The 16,029-nt window shown below is 41.2% G+C and overlaps 3 protein-coding genes across 3 annotated transcripts; 1 reads left to right on the top strand and 2 right to left on the bottom strand.

Moving 5' to 3' along the window:
- Nucleotides 1-452: 452 nt before the first annotated feature.
- LOC133968643 (DET1- and DDB1-associated protein 1-like) lies at nt 453-3,736 on the bottom strand. Its single transcript, XM_062404798.1, has 5 exons — nt 3,432-3,736; nt 3,177-3,257; nt 2,426-2,477; nt 2,074-2,135; nt 453-1,982 (listed from the first exon to the last, which is right to left on the bottom strand). The coding sequence occupies exons 1-5, from the start codon at nt 3,438-3,440 to the stop codon at nt 1,878-1,880; spliced, it is 309 nt and encodes a 102-aa protein (XP_062260782.1). The 5' UTR covers nt 3,441-3,736; the 3' UTR covers nt 453-1,877.
- Nucleotides 3,737-5,248: 1,512 nt separating this feature from the next.
- Nucleotides 5,249-6,514, bottom strand: mrpl34 (mitochondrial ribosomal protein L34). The gene is made up of 2 exons (XM_062405187.1): nt 6,356-6,514; nt 5,249-5,942 (listed from the first exon to the last, which is right to left on the bottom strand). Exons 1-2 carry the CDS (start codon nt 6,403-6,405, stop codon nt 5,621-5,623), a joined length of 372 nt encoding a protein of 123 aa, XP_062261171.1. The 5' UTR covers nt 6,406-6,514; the 3' UTR covers nt 5,249-5,620.
- Nucleotides 6,515-9,061: 2,547 nt separating this feature from the next.
- Nucleotides 9,062-15,751, top strand: abhd8a (abhydrolase domain containing 8a). The gene is made up of 5 exons (XM_062403536.1): nt 9,062-9,403; nt 11,878-12,704; nt 12,807-12,977; nt 13,102-13,318; nt 13,424-15,751. The coding sequence occupies exons 2-5, from the start codon at nt 11,887-11,889 to the stop codon at nt 13,634-13,636; spliced, it is 1,419 nt and encodes a 472-aa protein (XP_062259520.1). The 5' UTR covers nt 9,062-9,403; nt 11,878-11,886; the 3' UTR covers nt 13,637-15,751.
- Nucleotides 15,752-16,029: the final 278 nt, after the last annotated feature.

Below are 16,029 nucleotides of genomic sequence, written 5' to 3'. Positions count from 1 at the left end.
AAGAATGTGGAAATGTTTAGGTCAAAGGTCACTGTGACCTCATAAAACCCCTTTGCCTCATGGAGATATTTTCATGTCATAGATACTTTTATGTTGGCTCACATTTCTTCATATCTTGACCAATTGTTACATGGATTGAAGATTTGATTTTTGTGGTTAAAGGTCAAAGGACACAGTGACCTCATAAAAGTCTAGAAATAAATTGACTGAAACTGCACCGGTCGGTGGCTGGTGTGGGACCAAGCTGCAGTACTTGCAGTTTCAAATTCGTTTTCATTCGATAAGATGAAGCAGCTTCATTCATTTTATAGGAAGGATGAGATCTTCTTCGCCTCCCCTAAATTTTTTTAGATTTACTGAGTTTTAGACTTGACTGTGTATTACAGAGTACACATGCCAGAACAAGATCTGAAATCAACAACACATTTATACAATAAACTGAAAGCAAAGCGTTTAACAATAAACACATTCAGAACTTTATCAGGTGATGTGATACAAATCTTATCACAAAAGTCAAATAAACACACTTTCTATGAAGAGACGGGGGAATTAAATCACTGCATGTCTCTAGTTTTATGTCTTACTCGAGAAAATTAAAGAAGCAGCAAAGTTAAAACACATGCTATGTAAACCTTTGAACAGCTGAACGACTGTAACATGTAAAAATGTACATGAAGAGATGGTAAGATGTGCCAGACATTGACAATGTGGTTAATACAATTAGCAACAGATTGTTTGTATACATTTGCAAAAAAGGTGCAAAGCTAATTAGGTCAAATGCTTCCGTTTGTTCTTTGGCTAAACGAAGTGAAAATACAACGGGGCTGACCTGGGGAAGATAGAGAATTAAGTTGTCTTATTACCTGATAAAAAGGGTCAGAACAATCACGATATTCACACATTACAAATGTACAAAACGTGTGGAGCGTAATGCAACATCTTTACGAGCAGCTGACAGAATGTTTACTTTGCCCTCAACAAATGACCCCTTTCATAAATATTGTGCCGATCGTGCAATTAAACAAATATTGAACATTGAACTTAGAAAGCGGCTAAAGAATACAAAGAAATTTTAGTTTACGTCATCTAGTATGAACGTGTTGGCTTTAATGTGTCCTCACTGATACTAATATCCACTGTGTTCAGCAGTGGTTAATTTCTTCCTGAAGCAAAGTTGACAAAAGGGACAATTACAAAAAAAAAAACAGTGAAAACACACTTATTTCCAATTAAGGCAACAGACGATTACTTGTCCGGAAAAAAATAGACGCATCTCTTTTAAACACTTTTCTTCTTCAATAACAAAACCCTGAATAATCAATCTAAGCAAGGACCACAGTGCAGTTTTAATTTCACTGTGCTGACAGTGATCACGTAAAGGATGAGCTAAAATAAGATTTTAAATTTAAAACTGAAAAAATATATATATATTGGAGTAAGACCTAAAAAGGATGACATGCCACTAATCCCATAAACAGACTTAACTTAAGATATGCATATCTCAGAGATGGTACGAATGACGTCAACATCAAAGCCTTATATGGCTGCAGAGGAGCGATGACTTCCCTCCCTGCATATTGAGAAGAAAACTGTGAGCGTGAGTGACTGAAAACCAGAAGAGTTGAGGTATAAGGAGGTAGATGTATGTTATTTTTCTAAACTACAAAGAGTAAAGTCTGAGGCATAGCTTCTTGGAAGTAAAGGAAGTAGCAAGGAAATCTGTCTGAATTTGAATTGAACATTGGGGTTACTGTTGTTTGAAATGTATTGATCCTTCTGTGCATCAGTGTCCAGGCCTGGGTCGACAAACACACATCCTGAATCTGTGCATTTCAGTGGGTCAGTCTCTGCTGGGTGAACACGGGCAGCATGTTGCTTTATGAATCCTCGCTCAGCTCTCGACTGTCAGTTCTGGCAATTTTTCTCGGCGGTGCCGCGTTGTCCCCGTCTGTGGGTTCCTGCTCTCGCTTTTTTGCTGCAATCTGATAACGCAAGGGAAGAAAGAAGACAATTAGCAAACGAGTAACGCTAATAAACATGATATCTACTGACAGGGATAATACGCATCTTTACCTTTTTGTCCCACTGTTGATGAAGATATCGCAACAAGATGTTTGTCTTCTCTGTGACGATGACTGACGACAAACCACACAGAAACTTATTAGATTATGAAAGACACAGTTACAAGGTGCACAAGTGTTTTGAAATCAGCTACTCTCACAGAGCGTAAACATCAACTGAGAAGTAAAGATGATTTCCTCGAATTGAAAACTGCAATTGATGAAATAAATAAACAAACACATTGTTGTGTTTTTGGAGAATCTTGCTTAGCTCAGAAATAACTACACATAACCAATAATAGGCATTTTATTGACATTTATAGTTCCTCCTGCTCAGGGAACATCCTCTCACTCAATGTACTTACTCTGCTCCGATGGATATTCTCGTGTTGGTAGATACACAGATGGTCGACGGTTCTGAAAGAGTATGAAGGTCTACATTAGCATGTTAATGTACTCCACACATACTAAGGGATACGTACCATGGGACCAGACATGGTTGAATTTGAGACCCAAGCCAAATTAAAACGTAGTTCTGCTATAGTCCTAGAATAGGTAATGCAGTCTTTTGTCACCTCTCAGCTAAACTACTGCAAATCCCTTTATATGGGGCTGCCAAACTCCATCCTGTCCCAGTTACAATTGGTTCAAACTGCAGCTGCTTGATATTAAACAGGCAACATATCACTCTTACTCTGGCAAAACTACACTGGCTTCCAGTTAAATATAGAATTGATTTGAAAATTTTACTTTTTGTTTACAAAGCTCTGATTGTTGTTACTGCTAGTGACATCACCAATCTCTACCCCCATGTGACTTGTGTCATCTTCTTGCTGCCCACAATCTCTGGAGCATTCTCCCATTTGATATCAGGTCCACCCAACTATCACTGGCACTAAAGCTAATTTACTTTCTCTTTTTCACTATTTTCAAGATTATACATCTCATCTGTTCACCGATGCTTGTGTCCTTTGCCATGATGCAAATACATTTTGGTCAAGATATTCTATATGTTATTTGCTATATAAACTCATCTGCCTCGACTAAGTTCCACCTTGAAGTGGCCTGGTTTAATCTTGATGTAATCGTTGGTGGACGACAGACGGGATCACTTACCGATGCTTTGCATACTGAGTCCGCATGGAACCTGCTGAAGTTGCTCTTGTTGTAGACCGGCAGTCCCTTCAGAAAGTCCCCCTGTGGACAGAACACAGCAGAGCCATTGAATACGAGCTGCCATAAAACAAACCTTACTCCTCTCATTTAGCAAGACATCTTATTGGTACCGACTTGTACTGTGTCATGTCCGTCGCCCCGTAGGGAACAGGTATTTTACACAACTATTAAAGATAGTACGATGTATCCACCCACCTTCTCCATTTCGTCTGATGACCAGCTCAGTCACAGTGAAACCGAACAGATGCTAGTCTGTTAGCTGCTAGATGCTAGTTGCTGGAGCTTGATGTTGTTGTCGCGGCCAGTTTGTTTACCCCGCTCGACAGCTTCTAGCGACGGCCACTGGATATATGCTAAGCAGTGTGAACTGGTTTCATCATGTTGCTTCAGTCAGTCAGAAAGTTCCCGTCGTGTAAAGCTGATGATACAAAGGCTAAAACTAGACGTTCCTCGGTGGTTTAACGCAAGTAACTCACGACTCCATCTTTGTTGTTCGGATCTTCGGGGGCGGGTAAACTCCTTGTTTCCACGTTTCCAATAGGATGGGCTATGGCGGATGTGTGTCGACAGAGGAGAGGGCGGAGCGATGATTGGCTGAATATGATTATGTAACAGACCAATCCTCGAGCACAGGGCGGTTGTGACGTCATATTCAGCGAACACAACGCGAGTCCTTGGTGCTGCGTTCACGTGCTCTTTTGTTTCTTCGGTGTATTGACGTGGGGGGAATGAGGGGACAAAAGGAAGCTCATAAACCAAATGTGACATATTTATCTTTTTAAATATTTCAAACAACTCTTAAAATTATAAACATAATAAAAAAGAGCAAATAAAAATGATCCAGGTGTGACAGAAGTATGAATAATATTTATAAATGCGTTTTTATAGACCATTGGTTCCCAAACTGGGGTACGTGTACCCCCAGGGGTACGCAAAGTGGTTCGGGGTACGCGGAAAATAGTTGATGTGAGTTTTGCATAGCTCACCATCTTTCGTGTCCCTGCGCACGTTCTGCGGGGGGTATTTAGCTGAAGATCAAATGTATGACGGGGTACGGGACTGTAAAAAGTTTGGGATCCACTGGTATAGACCAAATAGTCTGATGTAAGTTACTTATGATAGATGGTAAAACTCATCTAGTTTGCAAAAAAAAACAAAGTGTACCATGTGACATTTATTTCCATTTTTCCCAGTCAACAACTCGTTTTTCCGATTATTCCAACACCACCTGAATGGTCTGTTATGTCGACCTCCATGTACTTTATTCAAATTTATGTTGAACAGCGTGAAAATACTGAATTTATGCAAAAGGTTCAATAAGAGCAATCGCAGCTCTCCTCTGAAACTATATGTCACGACTCATGATTGCTAATAAGGTGGCCTATTATTTTTTCAACCTGAGTTAACCATGTGTACAAAAGCTAAATTTAAAAACTGACAAATAAAAGGTTTTATAGACAACATAGAACAAACCATGTCCATTCCAAACTAAACTAGCTACTGAAAATGTGTCTCTTAAATCTGTAGTTTAGTTGTGTGTTATTGATTTAATACCAGGCACCTTAAGAGATACTGCAATATATTTCTGTTACTTCTATGGGCCATTTGCTGGCATGTAATTGTAAGGCAAAGCAAGTGTCTCTTTGCATAACATTTTTATTTGTCACAATTTCTCATTTCCCACTCTGAGTCTATAATTGAACCTCTACTGATGACGTCTGAACCTGATGTAACACAGGACCACAAGGACCTGGCTCACTGAAAGCAGTCCTCTCCTCCTGCTCCTCAAATACCCAGTTAACGCTCTACTATAATACATTATAAGTCTATACTTCCTTTAGCTGAATAAAACAATCTCTTCCACCAATATATATGGCAGTCAAATTTGAAGGTCAAGACTTATGACTGCAACACACTTGTTTAAGATCACATGGAAAATACTATAAATACTGCAGGCTTGATTTGTATCTTAACCAGAATGTGGTGTTTACATTTAAAACTAGCAATGACAGTGGTTTTACAAGATCATTTTTATTAAAGATGCTTTTTTGTTCTTCAATTCACATCACAAGCCAAATCAATAAATCTGCTTATATTAGAGATTATAACTTTACAGAGATGTTGAGTATTATTTGATATGGGTGGAATCAGGTCCATCAACACTAATTGGGTGAAACTGCCCGACTTGTTTCTTGTTTGTCGAGGGCCAGTTTCAACTCTCCCACCTATTATCAATGTAGCGGGAAGGCCAAACCTAAACCACACCCAGTATCACCAGGTCACATATTACAGAGGTTCTCTCCCATTTGCTGAGCAGCTCCAGCATTTCAGAACAAATATCTTTTATTTCTTGACAGTCTCATCAGGTTTTCCAACAGGAATCTTTAGTGTGAAAGGGATTTCCGTCCTTTCAGCATGCGCCGCAGAATCACTTCTATGCCTCCTCGAGAGCTGACCCTCTTGATCCACCCGTGGGTTCTCTTGCGCTTGATGTTCTTGGGTTGATACTCGGTGCCTCTTTTCCTTGTCCGAATCTGCTGGTACTGGCAGGGAAGCTGCTGGAACACTCCTGAACCCTCAGCTTGTGAAGAAAGTGGACCGCATCTGGAAATCAGAGGGGCTGAGGTTGCTCGGGCCGTTATCCAGCTGCTAAATAATCTGAGATGGGGGATGCCCGATGTGGCAAGGCTCCCTGCAGGGATGTTGCTGAAAGAGCAAATTACAATGTTACTCTTTAATATCATGCCTCTGCTGCGATGACACTCGCATTGAAGTGAATTAATGCTGCTGCATCAAATGTCATGCTTTTCACCATCAACATAACAATTCAATTCATTCATATAGATACTGAGAGCATATTTAACCGTTACTTTGATTTACAACATGCTAACACGTAATACCTATGATCACAGTTGTGTGTAATCAGTGTGAAAGACAATGTTGTAGAGCACGAACACGTAAGGTCACTATAAACACAAAACATGTAGAGGTGCCAGAAAGGTTTGACTAGCCACGCTGCTAACGTACTGCTACAGCTAGCTAGCCTGTGATAGCATCGTAAACAAACAGCGTTAGCTTTGCCGTTTGTTTCTCACACACACACGTATAACTCCTGTTACCTGCGAGTTATTCCACTCAGTCTGGAGATAGACGACAGTAAAGTATTCATTTTGAGAATTTTAGTCAGCTGCCACTGACATGAGATCAGTGAATGTCACAGGTCTGCCAGACAACCTGCGAATATGAAGCACAACGATTGGCTTAGCCGTTTCATCCAATTGAAACGCTTCTTACTGCAGTAGTACCTCCCTGAGTGTTGTCTTTCAGGCAGTGAACCGACCACCTTCATTCACTGAAAACACGTTTTTTTAAAGAAGCATCACTTGTTTGTTTTTTCAGGGTCCTGGTTTGAGGTTAGTGCTTGATGAAAATAAGATAGTAAAGGTCTAGATTTCCACCAGTATAAAGCCTGAGAGGAGGCTCTGTCTGACAGATTTTACCCGAGGAATAAAATCGTAACAAATACAGTATATATAACAACAACACAACAAATAATATCTACAACTGAGGGTCACTGACTGGACTGTCTTTCTCTTTTCCTGTTTTTTGTCAGCTGGACGACCTGCGGGGGGAGCCTTGGAATGCACACATGTTTGCATGCAGTGTTGTAAGCCTGAAGGGTGGTTGGTCCCATAAACATGGTGTTGTTGTAGGTCCTTGCAGTGAAACTTGCAGTGGTAGTGATCACCATGTGCTCCCTGGGCTGTGTCTATTGGGTTTTGCGACACAATCTCCCCATGGTAAATATGCTATCTACATAATTGTGTCCACTATTTATGTTAAAGTGTGTTGTTTCTCTGTGGTCTCTGGCATTATAATTATCAGCAGAATAAAAGTTATTGATTTTTAATTATAATCCTCATATCTTTTTTATTTCTTGGGTGCTCCATTCCAGTCCTCCAATTTTCAAATAAAGATTTACTTGTGAACGGAATGCACTTCTCCCGCTCTTCTTGAACCCCAAAAATGTAATTGTGTCCATGCACACTGTGGTCTTTAGTGTCTGGTACGACAGATATTCTTAATCATATTCTGATTAAGACAAATTTGTCCGTCTAGACTCTGTGTTGGTCACACTGATATTCTGTAGTATGGAGTGAGTCTGGTGAAGAGTATCCACCACTACCGGCTTTGGTTTCTACATTGATGGAAATAATCAAATAGAGCTTTAGTTGATTTAAGGATTCCAGCAAATGTCCTAACAGTGTATGTTACAGAACTGTATATTTAAACACAGAGGTTGTAGGATTGTATGAGAAAATGTAATGTTTTTGTCATTTAAGGATGTGAAATCAAAGGGTCTGTCTAGTCACAGTGTAATACAAGATGCACATCCTGTATATGTTTGTATGGAAGTTGTTTGTTGCTCTCTGATAATGAGAGCCCATCTGGATTGCACAAACTCATTTGTTTTCCTGGAGAATTTGAGAGCTGTATTTCCCACATAAGCTATATGCTGGTATGGTAATTGGCCTAACTGGCTTTCGAGTCATTTTCTTAAAACACCAGTGTGATAACCAGTAGCGATAAAGACACTTGTTATTAACTGTGGTTGTAACACAATAACAGTAACTACACAACTGTTGGCTCACAGGCTCCCCCCACCGCAATAGCTGTGCGGTGACAGGCACTGCTCCCAGTGCAGCACCAGACTGTGGTGGATGTGAGCTCAAGGGTAACAGAGAAAAAACAGCAAATCTTCATCCAACAAAGGCCATTCCTGCTGACAGGGAGGTTTCCAGGTGTCTGATCATGTTGTTGAAAGACAATGTTGTTTTTTATGAACAACAGCACGATTCCTCTCCTAGTGCTTTTGGTATTTTTCATATTTTTGATTTTGATTACACGCTATCAAAACACAAGGTCGTTGTATCTGTATAATGTCAGTGTCAGTGGACATATATTCATCTATGATGTTTTAAATTCATACGATCTGAAGAGATACAAGAGGGTTTTTGACCTGAATAGATCTAATAAGACTGTATGCAGTGATAGCACCACCTACTGGTAACAGGAAGTCAGCCTCATTTTGCAACTTAAAGGGCCGGTATTTTGCAACCTTCTGGGATTTAATTTGAGTTATTGGTACTCCTCAGATGATACATCAGTGGTTTAGTGTCGAAAAAACAGTTTTCATACTTTGAGAGTACCTACTGACCCCCTTCAAGTCATTAAAGCCCGGAACATTTATTTTACACAATATGGGCCCTTTAAATTAGATTGACATAAAATGTCACTGTGTGGTCTGCATTTGATTTTGTGGACCGTAATACGTGATTAGTGGACGTGATGCCGGTTTGCACCGGTCCCGACAGCTCTCTCCCGCAAGCATATCAGTTCCAGAGTTCGCAAGTGCCTGGGCCCACACAGTGCTGCTAGCAGCACTAGTTAAATTCAATTTTTGTTGCATATTTTCTTTCTTATAGGTATTCTTGCACATATACACCACAACAATTTCCTTGTATGTGTATCCCTGACAAAATAACCAGTTTCTGAGTATATACAAAAAACTCTGAATTTGAAATGGGACCACACATTGTGATGTGTCAGCTCATTTAGAAAAAATAGCTGGAGCCTCAGTTCATCTTCTCCATCACTCTCTCCCTGAGTGCATGCACACGCACGCGCACAGTTAGCTATTCTGTCAGCCTTAGCAACAGGGGAATGAGCCTCTGCCATTGGCCTCCTCTCTGCACACGCTGCTCCTCTATTCGCCCTCCGCGCTGCCACTCGGAGAGAGACCGCGTGTGCTGCAGATACAAGGGCAGCAGGGTAGGGCTCGGCCTGGATGCGCAGTGGATGCTTGGGGAGAACAACACAACAGTGTGTGTGTTGATGTTTTTTTTTCCTTGAAACGTAATGGGTGTCTCATTGAAATGCATGTGGCATATTTTTAAGGAAGCATGCGCCATTACCAGCAATGCAAACCCCTGTGATCGCAGTGTGATGAGGCCATTAAGAAACGTTGACTGTTTTGCAGCAGCATCTCCAGCGTAGACAAATTGTTGCACCAAATGCAACGATTCTTTCATGTCACCGTCGTCAGCCCTGGACTCGAGTCGTTTGCTGCAGATTTCTAATCAACTGAATCATCAATAATTCTGCAGGTAAGGGATGGATTTGAATTGCCTTAATATGTCTAAGTAGCTGATGTTTATTGTGCAATCAGCATCAATACAACCGCTGCACCATTGCTTCATGCATTTGTCCTGTGACAGCGCACAAACAATCCATCCATCAGCTATCTATCTATCAATAATATACAGTTTGCAGGTATGGCTTGCTGCAAAAGACTGCTATACTTTGAATCTTGCAACTATATCCTGCGTAAATCTATATGAGAATTGCAAAACAATTTTTAGCTACGTATGAAGCATGATACTTCAAATATTTGACCCCTGCAGCCTATTATTGCAGTGTATGGCTTTCATGTTTTGGGTTCACAGGCTCACACAACTAGCCACACCATAGGACATCTTTGCATTAGGCCTTGCAGTGGGTTATAATGGTCTGTTTTTTTGCAAATATTTAATGTGCACACATTTTGTCGCTCTACTGTACTGTGCGTAAAAGTCTAGCTTTTGGAAATGGAGCAGCACACGGTGTTCCAAATATTAGTGTAAAGACTTGACAGACACATCAACCCAGATATTCTGCAGTGCAGACCAACAATTTAACATGGCTGAGTAACCTTCAGCCTGTTTGTTGTTAGGGTTTGTGGATCTCTTATGCCAAATTTAAATCGTGGTTGGAGGTAGGGTGTTGGAGAGTAGGTCAGGAGGAGATTCCATGATTTAATAAACTAAACAGAGCTGCCTGATACAGCTCTAGTTTGTTTTCTTTGAATGACCTGCAGCTTTATGTCAGGGACATCCTAGCTACTGTAAGTGACCATGTCTCATCATGTACCACTTGTAGCTATACAGAGCAAAGGATACTGGAGGAATCCACAGATAATCTTATGATATAAAGATTGGCATAGGTTGATGGTGCATTTGTAATGGAGAGCATATGTTTTGATTTGTGTTGAACTGTTCACCAGTAAAATACTATCATTCTTCTCGAGGACAAATAATGATGACATTTCTAAATTATTTTTCTCTTTATCTGCCTTATATACAGATACTGATTTATTTTGTGATAGGGAAAGGACAATGTAACAACAGATATTGGTTGGGCTCTACTTGCAGCTGAGCTGACATTTAAAAACCTTCATAAATAGTCAGATACCTTTAGGCCTGCAGCAGTTTCTATCAGCCTCGCAGCTCGTGTGTCTCTCTTGTGCCAGCGCTCCATGTTGATGTTTGTGGAAAAGGAACAGTCGGCTGACATTCACCCAGCTCCACCAGGATGTAACTGGAGAGCCTGTGATGCACTGACCTTCAGACAAACCTGCACAGAACACAGACACATGCACAAATGAACCCTACCCTGTGTGGTTATTGGTTATAAATTGGATGTTTGTCAACAATTGACTGGAGAAACATTTAACAAACACAAACATGGAATCCTTGCATTTGTGATAAGGTGAATGAATCTCCTATAGTTTCAGTTATGTGTGTGTTCAAACTCTTAACGTATTACATTTTGTCTTGTGTCGAACACAGGCATGGTCTACACAACATGTAACATGGAATATTTTGAGCATTGATGTGACTATCAGCCCTGCAGGCGGTGAGGTGCACACTGAGCTCTGCTTAAGAGGAAACAGTAAAGCCTTACAGTGTGACTCTTACCACTCTGTTTCCTGGAGATAACCAGCCTGTGGTTAAACTAAAACTGAGGACTAGCGATGCTTCACTTACACAACATGACATACTGTAGTTTAGCTGTGACTGGAACATATCTGAGAGTTTTTTTCATCTCCTCTCCACTGGATATGGTGATATCCTGGTAAACTGCCATCACACTGCGAGGAGACATGCTCTATGCAGGCATGTTTACGGTCATGCAAGATGACTGGTTGTTTTCTATTTATATATATCCTGACTCTGACCATGTGAAAAGGACAGGTTATTAATAGAAAACATGGAGGCCGGATTGACATAGGGAACAAGTTTTACTTTCATGCTGTTCTGTTTGTGGGTCCATGAATGCTTAATGCTTCGTCACCCAGGTGAGTGTGTCAGTGGAGCGTTAGCTGGACTTGCACTGACTGTGGTGTTTTGCATTTGCATAGTGGTTCCCAGTCTGTTAAACTGAAAGCATGTCAGTGTGTTGCGTTTCACTCATCACCGTGTGTGGTCCGATCGGAGGATAAAGGAGACGGTTTCATTGTAACTGTTGCTAGGAAACAGCTTGGGCCCAATCTAATAGGAATCCAGCTGGGACCAAATCTCATCCTGCTGAGCTGTTGACATTTTGCAAACACTGCAAACCTGGACTATATACACTGTATAATAATCTAAAGTTTGAATGCTAGTAAAAAAATGATGCTGGTAGGAGTAGAGAAAAAAGCTTCACTGACCCACACATCTGTTCATACAACTTGTACATTCTATGTTCTCCTTTTGTGCTATGTTTCAAATTGAGCATTTGACTCATGATCTGCTTTGCTGTATCTGTGCTGTTGTTTCTGCAGGGGAGCGTCATGCTGACCAGCATCACTGAGGGGATCCTCTGCTGCCTGACTGGGAAGGCTGCCAGTCTGGTCTTGCCCCTGGAGTCGTCAGAACCCTCCGATGGGTTTGAGTTTGTAGAGGTGAAACCTGGAAGAGTGCTGAGAGTGCGGCACATCGTCCCTGAGCGTCAGCCCATAGTAACAGAGGATCAAGTTGCAGACAAAGAGAAAACAGACGGGAACTGCGCTGATGAAGGCTCTCCTCGCTCTAATGAGAGCAACACTGGCAGCAGTGTCCACTGCAAGAGGAAGATCACTGTCTACCGCAACGGCCAGTTGGTAATTGAGAATCTCGGTGACGTTTTGCACTCTGAGATCCTGCAGTGTCAGGATGGGGATCTGGAGCCATGCAGCACAGTGGAGGTGGAGCTGGCAGACTACAAAGAAATCGCCTCCTCTCCAGACCCAAAACCTGTTCCTCCTCCAGTTCCTCCTCCTCATGGCGAACAGAAGCCTGCTCCACCTCCTCGCCGCCGCCGTCGCAAGCCAAAGCGCACAGTGGTTATAGACTCAAATAGGGTGATCGCTAGCTGCAAAGGGACGCACTCAGACGTGGCGTTGTTCTTTGTGCATGGTGTGGGAGGCTCTCTGGACATTTGGGGCAGCCAGCTGGACTTCTTCTCTCGGCTGGGCTATGAGGTCATTGCGCCGGATCTGGCGGGGCACGGAGCCAGCACTGCTCCACAGATTGCAGCCGCTTATACTTTTTATGCCCTGGCTGAGGATCTACGCGCCATCTTCAAGAGATACGCTCGGAAACGCAACATTCTCATCGGCCACTCATATGGGTGAGTCTTTGAAAGATGCTATATATCAAATCTTTAACCACCAATATCTGTTATAATCGTTTTTACAACATGCTGGTAACATGCTGTCTCCATCTTTTCCAGGGTGTCATTTTGCACCTTCCTGGCCCATGAATATCCCGATTTAGTCCATAAGGTGGTGATGATCAATGGAGGAGGTCCCACAGCTCTGGAGCCCAGCCTCTGCTCCATATTCCAGCTGCCATCCTGCGTCCTTCACTGTCTCTCACCCTGTCTGGCCTGGAGCTTCCTCAAGTAAGAGCTGCACTGGTGTGGTGCAGAAAACTATCACCAACTTCTCTGATTGCAGGCTAAACATTTTGTGTATTTAAATGTCATATCATTTGACACAATGTTTTCTCTCTCTAACACCTTTTAGAGCGGGATTTGCTCGTCAGGGCACAAAAGAGAAGCAGCTGCTGAAGCAGGGCAATGCCTTCAACGTGTCACCGTTCGTCCTGCGAGCCATGATGAGCGGCCAGTACTGGCCAGAGGGGGATGAGGTCTACCATGCTGAACTCACCGTTCCCATCCTTCTAGTTCATGGCATGTGTGACAAGTTTGTACCCATGGATGAGGATCAGCGCATGGCAGAGGTATAGCACATCTTCCTTATGCTGATGTATCTTAATTTTTGATACAAAATGTCCTGTTTCTGCTGCGGTGATATATAATATAATGATCTGCTTTCATTTTCTTAGATCCTCCTATTTGCCTTCTTAAAAGTCATTGAGGAAGGCAGTCACATGGTCATGATGGAGTGTCCCGACACTGTCAACACTCTCCTCCATGAGTTCTTCCTGTGGGAACCCGACATGTCTAAGAAAGACAGCAGCAAGACAGACACAGAGAAGACAGTTGCTGCCAGTGACACTCTCCACACGCTGAAAATCAACAAGTCGATGGATAAATAACCAACAAGGACGTCTAGTTTAATCAAGCAGAAGGCCTTTTATGGCATGTTTGCGTGTGTTCTTAAGGCTGCTGCCAGGCTGAGAGCTGTTATATACAGGGCTACATCTTAAGGATGTGGGCGGCCACTGGTGCTTCAAGATAAAGCAGGACTTAGGGCGTGGTGCCAACAAGAGTACGATGGGACAAACATAAAGACGAGAGGAACAGATGCAAATTCAAAGTCGGTGTCTGCTTTGCTTTTTGATACAAGTCTGTGCTCCATCACGTTGCGTTTGCAAAATGTGACAATATCTGGAAAACAAAAGGACTATGTCCACTTGTGATGTGTGTTTGAAATGTTTCTTGTGAAGAACTGACTATGGCAGGATGCATAGGGCATACAATCCATGAAATGGTGTCTGAGGGTCCTCACCTTTATCTTAAATACTCTGTAAAGTACTGTCGAGCTTCTGTTCTGCCCTTGTTGAACAGATATTATCTTATCATTGGGCCCATCTTACATCTGATTTGAGTGAGAAACTGGCAAATGTATTGAATTGAGGAATTACAGATGCCAGGGTGATGGCTCACAATAAGATTAAACTGTTAATAATGTTAATTTATTATTAAATATTGACTGGAGTGTAAAATAATAGATATGATAATAATAAAATAGACAATAACATTAATATTCGGATATACGTGCAAATTGCAATTATTAATTGCACCACATTTATAAATAAATAACATTATTCATGGAAGAGAAACAAAAACTAAAGGATCACCTGTGAACCTTTTAACCAGCTCCTTTCACTGTCTGCACCATCTCCAACATGAAGACTCACAATTACACAAAGTGTAAGGGACATTGACTCATCTGATCTAAACAACAGCACTTTACTTTCCATATATTGAATTTATAACAAAACTAAATCCAGAAATAAAAACGTGTGACTAAGCACAATGTAAAGAATTCATACATTCATAGTTGCATGGAAATTAAATAATATTCAACAGGAGATGTGGACAGATGTAAACAAACATGGATGCCTAATAATGGTTCTCCTCCTTAATCTAGCATCCATTTCACCAGAACTATATAATATCCTAAGGATACAAAGTACTGAGGCCCTGAATGAATTCAGAGTAGGAAAAGGTATGGGGGTTGCTTCAGACAGCTGCAGTATATTCTCATATTGAAAAAAAAAAAAAAAGTTTCCCAGTGCACTCCTCTCTAATCAAATGAGTGTTATTCTAAGTGTGTAAGTATTATTTTTGCCTTTATTCTGAAATAACAGCAACTGCCATAACAAACTGTGGTTGTATTGACCGCTTTATGCTGTTGTGTCTCGAAGCTGATAAATGCAAACCAAGTGTGTGTTCTCCTATTACTCTGCAGTCCACCCTATTTATCTAATAGTGTCAGACTGAACGAATTATGCTCACTGAAAGACATTCATTCATGGGTGCTGCTTTGTCTCATAGTGGGACAGTAAGGTGCGAGTAAAATGACGGTGTATTTCTCTCCCCTGTTACTCTTTATCTGTTGACTGGATGGTTTATACTGTTTGGAATTGCAGACGGGCAAAGTGATGGATTTGAAACTGAGTCATATGATGCTAAAAAATCTATTATGAATCATGCAAAAGAGAAAGTCCCCTTCTGAGGGACATTTGCTCTGACCATGCAGGTTGTAATATATGCATTTTGACAGAATGCAGGTACAACGTGATTGCTCCTATGCAAATGGCACAAAGAGAGATAGAATGGAAATAAACTGACCCGACGCTGACACTTCTAAAACATTATATATTCTCTACAGAAACCAACAAATGCTGCTGATGCAAAGTACTGTACGTTTTCTTTGGTGGGATTGATCAGTAAAACTGTATGGACTACAGGGTGCACATCTACTTCCTCTTATGCTAAAAGTGTGCATATACAAATTGTCAGTGCTCATATGTGCTATATCTTTTTGTCGTTAAAATGTGCTAATGTTGTTGTTGCATTTATTCATGGTGTTCATATTATATGCACTACCTGCATATAGATGCATACAACATTATATATCCTGTGAAAACAGTTGGAGTCAGTTTATGAATGTACCATTCGAAATAAAACAGATGTTCACAGTCTACAGGTGGTGTTGCTTACTTGTTTATTTGCACTAGTATGGTCAGTTTTACTTCAGTGAGTAAAAGCATTATAATAACCTTGTACCAAATAAAAAAATTATACACTTTTGCATTTACATTCAACACACAACAACATGTTTGCACTGCTGTACTTGTAGGGTACAGCATGGGCTTCTATTCATTGTAGATAGCCTAAGCAGAACCTCATCACTGACCTTAGTCATGACCAATTCATGCCTAACCTTTACCTAACCATAATTCATATCTGACCTGTGTCC

The sequence above is a fragment of the Platichthys flesus genome, chromosome 14, assembly GCF_949316205.1.
Source record: "Platichthys flesus chromosome 14, fPlaFle2.1, whole genome shotgun sequence".
Lineage (NCBI taxonomy): Eukaryota > Metazoa > Chordata > Actinopteri > Pleuronectiformes > Pleuronectidae > Platichthys > Platichthys flesus.
This window is presented reverse-complemented; position numbering and strand designations above follow the sequence as displayed.